The following is a 16,468-nucleotide window of genomic DNA, read 5'->3' on the forward strand; positions in this document are numbered from 1 at the left end:
GTCTGTTTTTATTTTTTAGGAGGAGGTAGGGTATACTACAATGCTTGACACATTCTTTGGTTGGTTTCCTGTAAAGGCTTTGTATTACTGGCTACGGACATACCTACTGGAACGTCGAGATGTCGCTGCAAGGGGGCCAGCTCAAGCTAGGGCTTCGGGCCCTGCAGTGTCTTCGGGTACCAATGTTAGCAATACACCAGAGAACACTACCACTACTTCTAATACCAATCAACAAGAAATGGTCCTGACTAATACAGGGGGGCAAAACTCCATGATAGCACACGAAGGGTCAAGTAATGGAGCCCAAGATGGTGAGAGGAATGCAGGGGGTGATACCTCTGCTTCCGATTCTTTGCAGCCCATAGCTAGTGGTGGGCAGGGAGATCAAGTTGCAGGACGGAGAAATGTGAGTGCAGGATGGCCTGGCTCAGCTGTGACGGCATTTGAGGCCGCTAAGGATATAATGGAAGTGCTGAGAACAAAGCATTCAAATTTAGCATGTGAATTAGAGGTATTTGGCATGTCTATCGATTATATTTATGCCTGCAGTAGATGAATCAGAGCTACTGAAAGGGCTTATTATGGCAAGCTCAACTTCTCCAATTAACACTGATTGAAGTTTTCTTTATTTGCAGGTGATGCTCACTGAAATAGGGGCAAGGTTTGTTCCTCTTCCAGAGGAGAGGCTTTTGGCAGTGGTCCATGCTCTATTACACCGTTGTTACAAGTATCCAACTGCCACGACTGCAGAAGTTCCTCAGTCTCTGAAAAAAGAACTGGCAGGTGTATGTAGAGCTTGCTTTTCAACTGATACTGTGGCAAAGCATCAAGATTTTGTCCAAGAATACAAAAAGGACTTTGAGAGGGATCTTGATCCTGAAAGCACAGGGACGTTTCCTGCAACTTTAGCAGAGCTAACTGAGCGGTTAAAGCATTGGAAAGGTGTTTTGCAAGGAAATGTGGAAGATCGCCTGCCTGCTGTGCTCAAGCTTGAGGAGGAGAGTGTACAACTCCGAGAATTTCATGTCCTAGATATTGAAGTTCCAGGGCAGTACTTCAACGATCAGGTATTTCTACATTATACTTTAGTTGTGAAAATCTCGTGGGAATATATTTTCCTTAGCTGCACCCATTGATTTTCTGTGTTTTCACCGGTCCTTGACCTCACGCTTTCTGAATGCTTTGAACCCAATAATAAGCAGTATTTTAGGACATGCAACATTTTGGGAAGCTTCTTTGAGGCAGACTCTATTCCTGGAATTCTCTATCATGGCACAGTTTTGTTTACTCTACAAGGTTGTCAGAAAGGGTTACTGAAGCAAATATTTCAATTGGAAAATTTAATGCCCCTTTACAATTTTTTTGCAGCATGTAGTACAATGCAATGGTATGCAGTCATTCTTTCCTAAATCTGGTTGTAGTATAGGGTTTTTAGAAGTGAGCACACTTTTTTAGTCCGTTTGGATATTTTCAGCAGAGACAAATTGGCATCCCCAAGTGGGGGTTGGGGAAACTATATCTCAGTTGGCCAGTCTATATGAAGGAAATTGGTTGTCTCATGGAAAATGTCTTAGTAAATGTGAATGCTTTCTTCATATGTGGCATTGAGAGGAAGCCAATTTGTGTTGCGCTAAATTTTCCCGTAGTAAAGATCCAATAATATATTACTGAAAGACAATCTCAGCTTTAGAGGCAGTGCAACCAGCCTTTGTTCTTGGATAGGGTGGTAGATGACCTGGATTAATGGAATTTACAGCTCACAAATCTGAAATAAAACTTGACCACATAAATCTTCGACAATTAACGTCCAATGGACCCCGAAATTGGTGCTCCTTGCGGTATTTCTTTAACTTGTATTGCTATGAATTTGTAGTATACTGAGATGTAGACTGATCTCTCTACAAACTCCAATACTTTCGACTGTCACCAATGACCAGTAGCATTAGAATCAAATTTGCCCATTGATTCTAACACAATTTGGCACAAATTGAATTGGGAACACTTGCATGCGGGTCATCTTCAATGTGGATGTATGATCTCTATCAGATCTTTTGCAATTGCTTCAATTCTAGTAGCTGCTCTGATCTTTGGGCTTTTGTTCAATGGGCATGCACTTCAAGGTGGCTGAGAAACCCTAATTTTTGCTGACAGCTTAAACACCGCTCCACATTCAAACAGCTGATTGAAACTGAGAATGGTTGAGAAATGCTGAGATTCAATGGCACATTTCTTGAGACAAGTGATAAACCCTAATCATAGCAGTAATTGGGTTTGAATTCGGCAAAACAATGCTAAACATTTCAGATTTGTTGAGATGAGAGAGGACAGCTGAGGAGAGAGAAACCTTTAATTTGATGCCAAGAAACTGCTGTAACAGCAATTGTCTCTTCTTTTAGAGTGAGAAAATCAGGTCATATCCTGGTTTTTAGGTTTTTGTTGCTGTCTGAAACACTAATTTCTGCACCATCAATTGTTGATGACCTTGTTTTGAGGATTTCTTGCTTTTTATAGCTCTAAAATCTGCCACAGATCAGGTTGCTGTGTTACCCTGAAGCTTCAGCAACTATCTCCCTACTCACAACTAAGCTCTCCACCCTACAATCCTGTCCCAAACAGCCCAGCATGGGATAAAAATAGCCCAATGTGGAAGTTACACTTGCTTGCAGCCCAATACTGATGCAAACTTGATATTTGGAAAATTTTCATTTTCATTGGGGCCTCCACATGTAGAAATGAGCTGTCTAGCCTTTTTGCCTTGCCCTCATCAAAATAACATTGAAGGCTACCCAACCTCAATATTAAATTCCTAACCTCTTTGAACTTGAAAGTGTTGAAACTGTTCACAAATTTTAGTCTAGGACATTAAATCATTTAAATAACGCCCATGATACCAAAGATAATTTCCAAGGAAAAATTCAATGTCCTTGACTAAGATCTGTCCTAGGTATTTCACTCGTACCTATCCATAACAACTTTTATCAATGTCCCCCGTTGCAAAGGCTAGGATTATCTGCCACCATGACGCACATTTAGCTAAATTCACATGTGCACAACTCAAGTATCCAAAGAGCATCGAGTTAAATATTCATGTCCTTGTGAGAGGTAGCTTGCTTTTCCTTAAGGAAGAGCAGAATGAAGCTAATCAGGATCAACATGATAAAACTCCATATTGATTGAAATGGGAGATAAAAAATGCACTTTTACACAACTATTCATTAACTAGTACCTCTTAAATAGGCAAGATACAAATGCATTAGGGCTCATTTGATTGCCTTAAAGCCCAGCCTAGGTCGTGGGTTCTCTTTCCTAAAAGTAAGGATATACATGATACAAGTTGTTAGGGCTATTTGAATGTCTCAAAGGCCAGCCTAGGTTGTGGATTCTCTCCCCTAAAAGTGAGGAGGTGCCCCTTGATTCCACACCACTTCCTTAATCTTTCAAAATTTAATGGACTAGGGCTTTTCTGCTTACATTAAAGAATCAAATCTAGCAACCGTGCTTGGGACTAATGTGGATAATATATTGATATGGATTATAGTGGCAATATATTGATAGTCTATTTTGCTTCTCAACATTATGTAGATTTGGAATTCATCATTCAAGTTGCTCATGCATCATAGTTTATTGGTATGAGCTCCTTAGTGGTGGAAGATTTACTATTTCTATAAACTTCATAGCTGTAACTGGTTGCTAAAAGAAATTAAATGGGTTATAGATTCTCTTCATTAATGAAGGACTTATATGGTTGTATGTCTATCTTGTGTCTTCATATAGCTATAATGCAACCAAGTGTGCAAAATTGTTTGAAAAAAAGATTATCAACATGATTTGTCATACTACTTGACCATTGTATGTCAAAGTTTGTCAATTCATAGGCTTTCTTGTCTTTCGTTTCAACCAAGAATGTGTAAAATAATCTACTCCAATACACTTTGTATCATTGTCGATTTGCCCTTTGACACTACATCTATTAATACTTTTTTCCAATAATGCAATATACTTGTTATAGGGGCCATCTACACTAAGGCAATGTCTACTTGGTGACTTATTTTTGGGTTCTCCATTAGAGTGTAGGTGTATCTAGGTTTACGATTTGGTGGTGCGTCTATGTAATGAGACATCTTTTGTTTTTTCATCCCTCTCAAACAATGTATCAAATGTCATTTAATATAATATTACCTTTCTCTTTGTTTTTGGCCATTGCTAAATCCCTTACAATAAAAGCGAATACTAAAGTTTGTCAATTCATAGAATTTCTTACCTTTAATTTCAACCAAGACTAGGCAAAATACTCTACTTCAATGCACTTCTAGCCTTATTTATTTTCTTACGAATTTTCCCCTTGACACTACATTTGTTAAGACATTTTGCTCTAGCAATGCAATACACTCGATCACATTTGTCCATCTAGGCTAAGACAACCTTTACTCAAGTGGTGTGTATTCAAGTGCTTTTGATTGGTGCCAAGGTCTTTGTAGGTTTAGTATTTGGTCCATGTGCTTATGTATTGAGACATCTTTTGTAGTTTTATTTGTGTGTTTATGTTGCTTGTCCCCCTCCCCCGCCCGCCCCACTAAACAAAAAAAAAGAAAAAAAGAAAGAAAAAAATGAAAAAACAAAAAACCCTTGTCACTCACCTCTAGTCTCATTGTGCTTTCTCGTAAATTTACCTTTTGATACTACATTTTTAAATCTAGCTTAAGATGGTTAAGCAACCTTCACTATGGGGTTCTATGTTTAGGTGCTTTCCACTAGCCCATACATTTAAAGGGTTAGGATTCTATCCATGTGCTATATAAGGCATCTTTTGTAGTCTCATATCTCTCAATGTACATGCTTAGTGTTGCTCAATGTACACACACACACACACACACACACACACACTCTGTCTCTCTCTCTCTCTCTCTCTCTCTCTCTCTCCATGAGGACATGTATTTTTAAAATCTCACTTGACATATGGATTAATTTTTAATCACATGGTTAAGTAAATATTGCACATGTGAAGTGTAACTAGGGTTAGAGTAAATTTACGAGTTTGGGACTCCAAGAAATAACGGGATGTCAAAGGCAAAAGTTGCTATAAGTTATGTTGCACAGGTACTTGGTGGTATCTGGTGTCAGTTGTTGGCTTAGGTTATTCATTTGGCCATAAGTGTCAGTTGGAGATGTTAGAAAAGTGGCGTTTAATGGTACCTAATACCAATCTAATGGTCAAAGATGACGTAGGGACACTCGAGAATGGAAGTTGCCTAACCAATTTAATTATTGGCCAGTCAGATTATTTTTCTAGGCATCGAAATAATTATTAGATTAATTTTCAGTATTTCAAGATTGAAAGTTAATATTTAATTATGGATAATGTTAGAAAAACCATTTGGAAAGGTCTTCGCTTGTCAAAAATGCCCATCCAAGATTGAAAACGTCTTTAGAGGTTGGAGAGGCATTTTAGTGCATTCAGCTTGCAGCAAGAGAGAGAGAGAGAGAGAGAGAGAGAGAGAGAGAGAGAGAGAGAGAGAGAGAGAGAGAGATACTGTTGGTCTGATTTGCAGCCATTGGAGGACCTTTTGAGGCAGCTAGGGGCAAGAAAATACAAATCAACAGCATGCGACAGCATCTGCAGGCTGTTTAGATTAGGCAATAATAATAAATGATTTATTTTCTTCAGTTCTTTGTGATGAGACTGAAATTTCTCTCTCTACAGCATTCTCTCTCATCTCCCAGTCTTTCTACAACCTTGCTCTAAAGAATACATCATTGAGATTAGTAGAGGTTGAGAATTTTCAAATTTCTCTAATGTAAACCCTAATCTACAACATAAATTAGGATTTACCAATAACCTCAGGAAGCATGCTAGAAATTCGAAGCTCCAAGACTTGTATTTAATAGGGTTGAAGTTGTTTTCGGTCAAATTCAAGTGGAGAGACCAACAAATCAATGGATTTGGGGCATTTTCCATCTCCATCAAAGTGGATGAAGGCCAATTGACTGTCCGAATCAAGGGGCAAATCAAATTGAAGACTTGTGGGTCATTTTGGACAGCAAGGGGAGTTGAAATACCGAAAGGGATTGTTGGGAAAATCCCATTGTACTTCAAATTCTTCTTCAATTTAGTTAAAGAAATACCGAAAGGGACTCTTGTTTTGGGACCAACAGGATGTCCATTGTCCAAGATTGTGAGTTAATTTGCATTTCTCAGTTTTGTAATAAATGTTGTTGTAACTAAGTTGTAATCAGGGAGTTACCACCCATCCACAGAAGGAATGCTAGTTTCACACACACACACACACACACACACACACACACACACTCCCTTTAAAAAAAAAAGAACCTCCTCAAATCCCCCAGAAACCCTTGTAATGGGTAAGTTACAAAAAATGTGGTCTTGCCTCTCTTCTCTTCCTCTTAGAGAACCAACCTTCTTTCTCGGAGAGGTGGTAAGGACCTAATTAGTCAATAATTATAGCTTGGACAATTGAAAGCTTGTTGGCCCCTAAACTGGCGCCCCTTGCCATATTTCTTTAACTTGTATCGCGATTTGGATGAAATGCATTGAGATTCGTTGGTCTCCAATTGTCTCTTGCTGTTAAGAATGACCACTAAGCTTTCAAACCAATTTTTCCCTTGGTTTGCTTGGGGATTAGCCTTTCAATTGGGCTTCTTAGGTGATAGATTGGGCCTCTAATTCTTGTTGCTGGAAATTGTTGAGAAAGGATAAGAATAGTCTCAAGGATGAGATAGAATGCTAAAGAGAGAAAATTCGGACTTCCATCGTAAGAAAATGGAAGAAATGTATTATTGTCCTATCTAGACAGCCATGAAAGATGTCTTCACCAATGGAACACCTTGAATATGATGCTGCTTGGCTGAAATAGCCCTCAAATTTTTGTCACCTATTATTGTACTCTCTTTTGGGCTCGTCAGTAGATCGTGGTGGATTTCTTGTTGGTTGGAAATGGCCTGTCAACTATCAACCATGAAAGTTATCTCCACCAATGGAACATCTTGAATATGATGTTGCTTGGCTGAAATAGCTCTCAAATTTTTGTCACCTACTGTTGTACTCTCTTCTGGGCTTGTCACTAGCTCGTGGAGGATCTCTTGTTAGTTGGAAATGGCTTGTCAACGATTGCAATAACAATGATAGCCTTCTCTCTCTCCCCCCTCCCTCCTCCCTCCCTCCCTCCCTCCCTCCCTCCCTCCCTCTCTCTCTCTCTCTCTCTCTCTCTCTGTGCTTGCCCAACGTAGAATGACTCTCTCTTTGTTTCTCCCAGTCTCAAAGAACGTTTTTTTTCACTTGCATGGGCAACTTTTGCCAAGTGGTAACCTTTCAAAACAAATTCTGGCATTATTCAGATTTATTAAAGTAATTTTCAGAGTATTGATTTTAAGCCATAAATAATCATTTAATTAATCAATAATTATTTATGGATGAAAAAAAATCTGACTAGTCAATGATTGAATTGGCTAGGTTGGTTTATCATCAAGTGATCCTAAGTACTCATTAGTGTGAAACTTGCATTAATGAATTAATTAGTGTTAATTTTTTGGGGTCACAACTGACATTAATGGCTAATTAAATGTTTGGGGGCTAGGTTTTGGCACTAGGTACCACCTATTACTTATCATGCATAACTCACTATAACTTTTGCCAATGTCACCCATTGACATTTGGGGTTACTAAGGTCTCATTGTCACCTACTTGACTTGCATTTCATATGTACTTCACATGTGCATAACTTAATAATGCCAAAGCTAAGTATTAAAAATACAAATGCTTGTGACATACCTTTCCCTTGAAATCCTTGCAATCATCCTCGATCGCATTGTCAAATGACAAAAGCAAATTAATTCTAAACTAAAAAAAGCATAGGCATCATAGTCAAAGAATATCGGCTGTTGCTGTTTTACTCTGTTACTACACAACTCGTGCTGAAATTTCCAGTCCTCATAACTAAGTCATAATTGACAAAAAGAAACTAATTGCTATCAGATTGCATTGTGGATGCATTCATTAACTTTTGGCGATTAGTACATTGAGTAGTGACCTCTTGGCAAACATACTGTCCACAAATAGTACCTTGGACATAGAAACAGGGAACGCCCATTCCGGGCCTTAGGAACGGATTAACACGTTCCGGCATGTGTCTACCAGGGAAACGCCCATGGAACATTCTTGTCGGTTCCCAGTCCCGTTCCTGCTTGTTCCGGGTCGTTCCAGTAGCCGTTCTCTGTTTGGAATGGCCGTTCCTTGGAATTAGACTGTCTCGTCTGCTCCGCTTGTCTCACCCGCCTGCTCCCGCTTGCCTCGCTTGGGCCCTATCTGCTCCCATCTCTCCTGCCCGCCTGGCCTGACTCTCCTGCCTGCCTAGCCTCTCTCTCTCTATATATATCTATCTATCTATCTATCTACCGTTCTTGTTTCCTAACTTTAGGCGTTCCCCCCGTTCTGGGGGGTCCCGTTCTCGTTCCTGGTAACTATGACCTTGGATGCATGTTTCATACACTCGAGATCCACTATATACTTGAGTTGTCCATCACTAGAAGCTACCTCTTGAGGTGGAGTTGACAATAAGCTTTAATATATATTCTCAAAGTTAATATGCTTAGAGGCTCCATCTAACTACTGTAATTGATGTTCTCTCCATGAAGTTGTGCACCTACTTTGCATTAAGAAGATCTCATTGTTTGTATCATGCATTGCTGAGACATGTTTCAGCATAGCTTTCTTTTAGGGTAAACACATTGTTTGAAACCAAATAGAAAAATATGAGTCATTACACGATCACTACTCAGGGGCTTGTACAAGCATAGACCTTTCAACAAAGCAACAAAGAGGTGCTTTGGCAGCCTTTTCTATGGTCAATGCGGAGACAAAGAAGTTATGACATCCCTTATATGGCCCCATCAATGTGGGGATTTTCTTTGGCTTTTGAAGGCTGAAAATCTACTTGAGATAGTGGAGGCCATTTACATCAGCAATAAAGAATGTGTCCTTGGTGATTGAGATGCCAGTTCAAGAGGGTGGTGGAGTGAAAGCCTAAAAGCATTAGAGTTAGTTCATAATGATCTCTTAGGCACATGTAGACATGTACTCTTAGTGGCTAATTTTTCTCTAGATATAATCAATAACTTTTTGGTCAATAGAATAATGGGGCCAATGGTCAATAATGTGAAGGAATTAATATAAAGTTAATATAACTAGTCCAATGGTCTTTGAGGCCAAATCCTTCGGTGTATCCTTAGAGTGAAAGGTGGTGCCAAATCCTAAGTGTTTAAGGAGGCATGGTGCATCTTGTTGATGTGCTCTAGATCACCTCATTAATCTATCCCATTTGTCTTTTAGAGAGTGAATGATCTCTGTGCATATCAATAACTTTTTGGTCAATAGAATAATGGGGCCAATGGTCAATAATGTGAAGAAATTAGTATAAAGTTAATATAACTAGTCCGATGGTCTTTGGGCCAAATCCTTCGGAGTATCCTTAGAGTGAAAGGTGGTGCCAAGTCCTAAGTGTGTAAGGAGGCATGGTGCATCTTGTTGATGTGCTCTAGATCACCTCATTAATCTATCCCATTTGTCTTTTAGAGAGTGAATGATCTTTGTGCATATGTGGCCGAGGGTCTTAGAAGTATAGATATGCTATTTGTTACATCCTTGGACATCTAGACGGGCATTGGTAGGATTGGTCATAGTGGTCATGGAGTGACTTAGTGTGAATGCATCAAGGGTACTTCAAGGCTAGGGCAACAAAGCTCTGTTTATAGGACTCAAGGCTCTATTGTGCACATCATTGTGTGATCACCACTCTTGGACTCTTTTCTCGTAGGTAGACATGTTCGTACATTGGGACGGTGTGGGTTGGTGGTATGGGATGCCAACTCTTAGGACGTGGTTGTGTCTTTATTTGTTGCTAGCTCCTAGGCTTGGAGGTTGGTCTGTTTGACTCTATGGCTAGGAGGTGAGTTTGATGCCCATCAGTTATGTTTGTGGATATAGCTTGTATCACATCTTGTGTGTAGATTCGATCCTAGGTGGATGTTTCATTGCTATTAGAGCCAACAATTACGTCACTTGAATGGTGTAATGTGTTTGGGCATCAATGAGCTTACGGATTTCAAATGCAGTAGGTGGGTTGTGGTGATGAAGAAGAATAGCTACAGCATAATCACTCACATCCATATGGACCTCAAAAGGTTTATTCGGATTGCCTATCTGCAATGCCATTGTAGTAGTAATTGGCTGTTTCAATGTTTGAAAACATTGATCGAGCAATTTGTCCAAAGCATAGTTGAGAGGAATGTCAGAATGGGAATGGGAATGTCAATTTTCAAAAGTTGCAAAATGGGAATAGGAACACCACGCCATCAAGGGTATACGAGGGGTGAATGTTGCATAATATCCATCCTTAGAATATTTTAAGATGTGTAAACTAGAAAGCTTTATTTATCAATATTGCAAGCTGAAACTTGGACTTGGAAGATAGAGAATGAAAACACCATTTGCCTTAATAATGGAGGCAAGACTGAACGGCGAACTTACAAAAATCAAAGATCTAAAGGCTACATTCAAATTTGAAGGATAAAGTGAAAAATACAAATTCCATAACAAGTTGAAGTAGAGAGAGTAAGACTGTAGGTTCTTGTGTGCATGATTCTTTCTGAAAGTCTGTTGTGTTTATTTTCATACAATATTGGAGAGCTAAGAGAGGTTTGTTTTATATCTTCATGGCTGGTTTTGTCTATTGCTTATAAATGATAAACTTTTGGCAGGAAGTGGCACCTGATCACACAGTAAAGCTTGACAGAATTGGTGCTGATGTTCCCATAGTACGCCGCCATGGAAGCAGTCATCGGCGGCTGACAATGATCGGGAGTGATGGCTCACAGTGCCATTTCTTAGTGCAAACATCACTTACACCTAGTGCCCGAAGTGATGAAAGAATGGTGCAATTGTTCCGGGTTTTGAATCGGCTCTTTGACAAAAACAAGGAGTCTAGACGCCGCCATTTAGCGTTTCATACCCCAATCATTATCCCTGTCTGGCCCCAAGTAAATTTCTGAGCATAGCTACTTGGTTTATATATCATACTTGTTGATACTAGATTAGCCTTTCTCATAATTGTCCCTTATTATCTCTGATGAACTATATGAGATATCCTTTGCTTAACATATGTAACTGCATATAGGTGCGTCTGGTTGAGGATGACCTCATGTACAGCACATTTGGAGAAGTGTATGAGATTAACTGTGCTCGATATGGTCGGGAAGCAGATCTTCCAATAACATACTTCAAAGATCGTTTGAATTCAGCCCTTACTGGACAACTTTCAAGCGAGGCTATTGTGGATCTACGACTTAACACATACAATGAAATCACAGTGAATTATGTTACTGAGAATGTATTCTCACAGTACATGTATAAAACCCTTCCCAGCTGTAATCATCTATGGACATTCAAGAAGCAATTTGCTGTGCAGTTAGCACTTTCAGGCTTCATGTCATACATGCTTCAAATTGGTGGCAGATCTCCAAATAAGATCTTATTTGCTAAAAACACTGGCAAAGTTTTCCAGAATGACTTTCATCCTGGTATGCTTAAGCTCTTTATGATTGTTTCTTGGGGCCCTGTATTCCTAATAAGGTCAAAACTTACAAGCAAATGGTCCACCATAAAAATTGCCTTGATTTTGCAGGTTATGATGGAAATGGAGTGGTTGAATTTTCTGAGCCAGTGCCTTTCAGGCTCACTCGTAACCTGCAGACGTTTTTCACCCCCTTCACTGTCGAGGGTCTTTTTGTATCCTCAATGTGTGCAGCAGCTCAATCTATAGTTGCTCCCAAGGTAGGACCATCATATGATTATCTTCATCGAAGTGATTTTTTAGCAAATTGCTGTTCACTGGGTTTCCTTTATCCTCTTGTATTATCATCCTCCCCTCTTGGCTTATGATGTCTGTGGTTTAGCAGAGCCAGCATATGCAGCATCAGCTTGCTATGTTTTTCCGTGATGAACTTCTGTCTTGGTCTTGGAGGCGGCCGCCTGGCATGCCTGTAGCACCTGCTGCTGGAGGCATAGGCTCTGCAGAATTAAAACAGAGAGTAACATCCAATGTTGAGCAGGTGTTGACACGTATCAAGAGTATTGCACCACAAAGCTTTCCAGAGGAGGTAAACAGCTTTAAGTTGATTATATCTTGGTTAAATGCTCCCCCAGGTCCTTTCTAACTTCTTTGTTGTGAAAATGTTAGGATGAAAATTTATCAGAATCTCTGCAATCTGTTCAACAAGGTGTAACAGAGTTGGTAGAAGCAGCTTTGAGACCTAAAAACCTCTGTATGATGGATCCAACTTGGCATCCCTGGTTTTAAGCTTGTGCAGTACCACAAATAAGTGCACATCCTGTTGGAAGTACACCAAGAATGCCTAATACCTGGCAGAAAATACGAAATTACTGGAGTGTACAATACAATAGGTTGTAAAATATAGATCTGAGTTACCACCCACAATTACTACCAATGGCATAGGAGTGAATATTTGTACTTGCACTACTTGATTAGTGCAGCTTCGCTACATGCCAAGCTTGTTGATAGGAAAAACGGGTGGTAACATGAAATGTAATATTGATGGTGACTTTAGAAGTCACCTGGCATTTTTGCAGAGTTGCCAATGTTATTAGACGGTATTTTGTGAGGTTTAAGCCTCCTTAATCACAATTTGAATCCTAGACTAGAATGTATATGGAATTTAGAAGAAAGCTGTGTATAAATTAGAAACCTTTCACCTGCGCATCCTCCAAATGCCCAATATTGTAAGGCCCCCAAATGAGGAGTAGTCATGATGGGCATGGGACCTTGGTAGGGTTCCCGAGTTGGAGATTGCGTTTGAAGTAAGTTGAGGCAAGCTGCCCATGTTCTATAACGAGTTTCTTACAGTATCATAATCATACAAGCAATGCTACCCCCTAGCATATCATAGCAAGCATTCAATCCTCCATCCGATATTTGCCTAGAGCACCATCGAACCTTGCAAGAGTAGGCAGTTGGATAGCCTTGATCCATTGGTTATCAATTTGTTATATTTGAAGATTTATTCTCTTATTCTCTCTGCTATGTGTAGATTGTTCGACTATTGTTGCTCCATGTTTTTTCACAAGCTTGCTACCTGCTTTCATAAACATACTACATTCACATTGCACTCTTCCTCACACTAATTGGCATTGTCGATCTTATTCTTACATCTACAAACACAAAATAATGAGAGGGAAAAAGCATATTAAAAAAAAGTAATATCAACATTAATTCAGCTATTTCACATGGGTAATTGAATCTTGTGCTTTTCTTATGCCATTCTAGCTGAAAAGTCTATGAAAACGAGATCTAATTATACCTTATTGTAAGTAGTCTTATAAAACATGAATCTCTTTAATGCATTTTTAATTTGCTAAGATGCAAAATTTGTCTCGTGCTACCATTTAGAAGAAAGATATAGTGGCCATTGATCTCTACAAAAGTGAAGCACAATAGTTATGGGCATTTTGAGTGAAAATATATACAATACATGCAAGCTTCCAAAAGGTTATGCCATGCCTTCAAAAACAGGGCGGGTCTCATGAAACGATCCAACAAATCAGAGCAATGGAAAGTGAATTGTTTGTTTTTTTCTTGTGATGGAGTAGATCGATTGGTCTCATCCAAATAGTAGTTGCTTTAGGCCTCTAATAACATCCCCATGTTGGGATATATTTGATAGAATGGAGTAGAGTGCTCCTTACATAACCATATTGACAAATGAGGTACAAGAATAACTAGTCCATATGCAAGCACTTCAACATCAAATTAAGCATTAGAAAAGCAAAATTACACCTCTCAACAAACATCTTCTCTACATATTGAGGACTGAAATGATGAACGTGTTGTCTGTTATCCATTCAACCTTCAATCCTCACTAAGAGAACTAAAGAGGGGCACCACCTAACCAAAGGGAGGATGGGCTAGGACATCCCTTTTTTCAAAGAGAATCAAGAGAACCAAAACAGAAATTTACAAGAGAATATATGTACTAGATACCATATTGGAATATAAGAGAGAGATGAGAGGAGAGGGAGATAAGAGGAGAAGAGGTAGAAGAAGCTTGCTATTGTGCTACATGGAATGAGAAGATGAGAGGAGAGGGAGATAATAGAAGAAGAGGTAGAGGAAGCTTGCCATTATGCTACATGGAATGAGAAGATGAGAAGAGAGGGAGATAATAGGAGAAGAGGTAGAGGAAGCTCGTCATTATGCTACATAATAAAAGAATTCACTCATAGCTCACCTCAAAGAGATGAATGTATTCTAGAGTGCTCTCATGGACTTGTCATTGTTCTCTCTCCCTTTTTCATTTTCCATGGGCTCTTTATATAGCCTCCATGAGGGATTAGATTAAGCTAATCTTCTTGATTAACATAATTCTAGATGATGTATGGCATCTTTGAAAATATGGAGCATAGTGGATGTGACAAGTTTCCACCTTGGTCATCATGCAAGAAGCCAAGGGTGGTGGTAGATAACATAGAGAAATAGAGCTAGATTACAAGAGGTGGGTGTCCAAAGTACATTATTATAATATATTTACAAGAAGGATAGAGTGAAAAGTTGGTGTGGTGAAAGAGAAGAAAATTACATGTAGCCAGCAGTCTGCGCTTTCGTAACTTCAAATCCGTGAGGAATTTGAAAAAAGTTTCTTCTGCAACTTTGTAGATCAGGTCGAAACTCATCGAGCGTCGCGAGAGTTTTCTTGAAATTTGTTTTTTCTTGGGAGTTATTGAGATTATAAAAAACGGCTTCTAAAAATTGCTTTGACTTTAGTCTCCCATATGTATATAAATACATATAAGCATGTGACAAAAGGGGTCCATGCTTGTAAGCTTTTGTGCAAGATTCAAATGACACCATGATGTGGATATTGACTTGTGTGCTAGGGTGAGTTGTCCTCTAATGATGGTGATAGATTCTAAATCTTAGTGATGTAGGTGCCTCACCTTGCTCGAGAAAATAAAGCACATCTTGTAGTTGAAACTTACCTTGAAACAAGGAAAGCTTTACTGTAATCATGCCCACCATTACCTCTTTCAAATTTTCAGCTGCTAGAGCATCTGCATCTCCATTTGTGCGCCTTGGCACAAAATAGATTTGGGCTTTCTGTAGCTTTCTCATGAGAGTTTTAGCTTCCCTCATTTTCACTGCTAAGTTATCATTTTTACAAGCCCAGATTCCTTTCATTTGCTTAACAATGAGCATAGAATCTCCAAAAACATTAAGTCGAGTGACACCATGTGAAAGACACCACCTCAAACCTAAAAGCAAGGCTTGATATTCTGCCTCATTGTTAGAATGGACATCCTCCAAGCTGATACCTTCTCCATAAAGTTTGTCACCTTCGGGACTGAACATCACTATTCTTGCTGCCGCTCTGTCTTTAATATGCTTGTAGGCCCCATCGAAGTAGAGGGCATGGGCATTCTCCACCCGTGGCGGCTCCTCAAGAGGAGGTGTCTCCTCTTTTACCTTTCCCTTCTCCTTTTCCTTCTTTTGATGGCATCTATGGGTCAACAAATCAGCTAGGCAAGCTCGAGTAGAATCCTCCACCTTGAAGGTGTAGTCAAACTCTTGGAGTTATATCACCCACTTAGCAATTCTAGCTGAAACATCCATGTGTTGTAAGGCATAGGGAAAATTCTCTTCTGTCGTGATCACTGTGAATGGCCTAGGGAGAAGATAAGGACGAAACTTTCTTATAGCAAACATTAGAGACAAAACCATCACCTCGACCATCTTGTACCCTCGTTCTGATGATGTCATTACTCTATTAGAAAAGTAAACCGGTCTCATTAGTCCAGTTTTAGCATCCTTTTGTATTAGTGCTGCCCCTAGAGCATCTTCCCCAAAACTCGGATTGACAAAAAACTCATGATCCCAACACGACTGTAAAATTATAGGAAGGGTGCTAAGAGCCTTTTTCACCTCGTGAAAGCACCTTTCGTTGTCGTCACTCCACAGGAGCTCCTCAGAGTGGGTTAATTGTTGCAGTGGAAATATTAATTGGGAGAGGAGATGAATGAACCGCCCCATATATCGCACCTTCTGAATGAAAGAGATTAGTTGCTTCACAGAAGATGGTGATGGCACCGCCAATTGGGCCTTAACTTTGTTTGGATCTGCTTCAATGCCCCTCTCACTTACGACATGCCCTAACAAAGTTGCACTGCTTTCGCCAATGCGACACTTCTCATGGTTTAATTGCCCCCCCATTTGTGCAAGGCGGTTGAAAGCTTCATTCACCTTTCCTAGATGTAAGGCCTTAGAACTATAAATACAAAAATCATCAATAAAGACCCTGATGGATTTTCCAAAATATGGTTGGAAGACATAATTCATGAATCGTTGGAAGGTAGCTGGGGCATTTGTTAATCTAAATGGCATTACTTTGT

At 39.5% G+C, this 16,468-nt stretch overlaps 1 protein-coding gene across 1 annotated transcript in view; it reads left to right on the forward strand.

The window, feature by feature from the left end:
- The window catches only part of LOC148032075 (uncharacterized), an 85,112-nt gene extending 72,003 nt beyond the window's left edge, over positions 1-13,109 (forward strand). The window contains exons 30-36 of the mRNA XM_087682703.1: positions 77-511; positions 636-1,067; positions 10,771-11,049; positions 11,187-11,589; positions 11,694-11,842; positions 11,968-12,168; positions 12,249-13,109. Of these exons, the coding sequence (XP_087538829.1) occupies positions 77-511; positions 636-1,067; positions 10,771-11,049; positions 11,187-11,589; positions 11,694-11,842; positions 11,968-12,168; positions 12,249-12,368 (2,019 nt within the window). The 3' untranslated portion in view covers positions 12,369-13,109. The remainder of the gene's footprint in view (positions 1-76; positions 512-635; positions 1,068-10,770; positions 11,050-11,186; positions 11,590-11,693; positions 11,843-11,967; positions 12,169-12,248) is intronic.
- Positions 13,110-16,468: the final 3,359 nt, after the last annotated feature.

Source organism: Lygodium microphyllum, chromosome 8 (genome assembly GCF_053477565.2).
Source record: "Lygodium microphyllum isolate KBCC chromosome 8, Lygodium_microphyllum_v1.1.10, whole genome shotgun sequence".
In the NCBI taxonomy this organism is placed as follows: domain Eukaryota; kingdom Viridiplantae; phylum Streptophyta; class Polypodiopsida; order Schizaeales; family Lygodiaceae; genus Lygodium; species Lygodium microphyllum.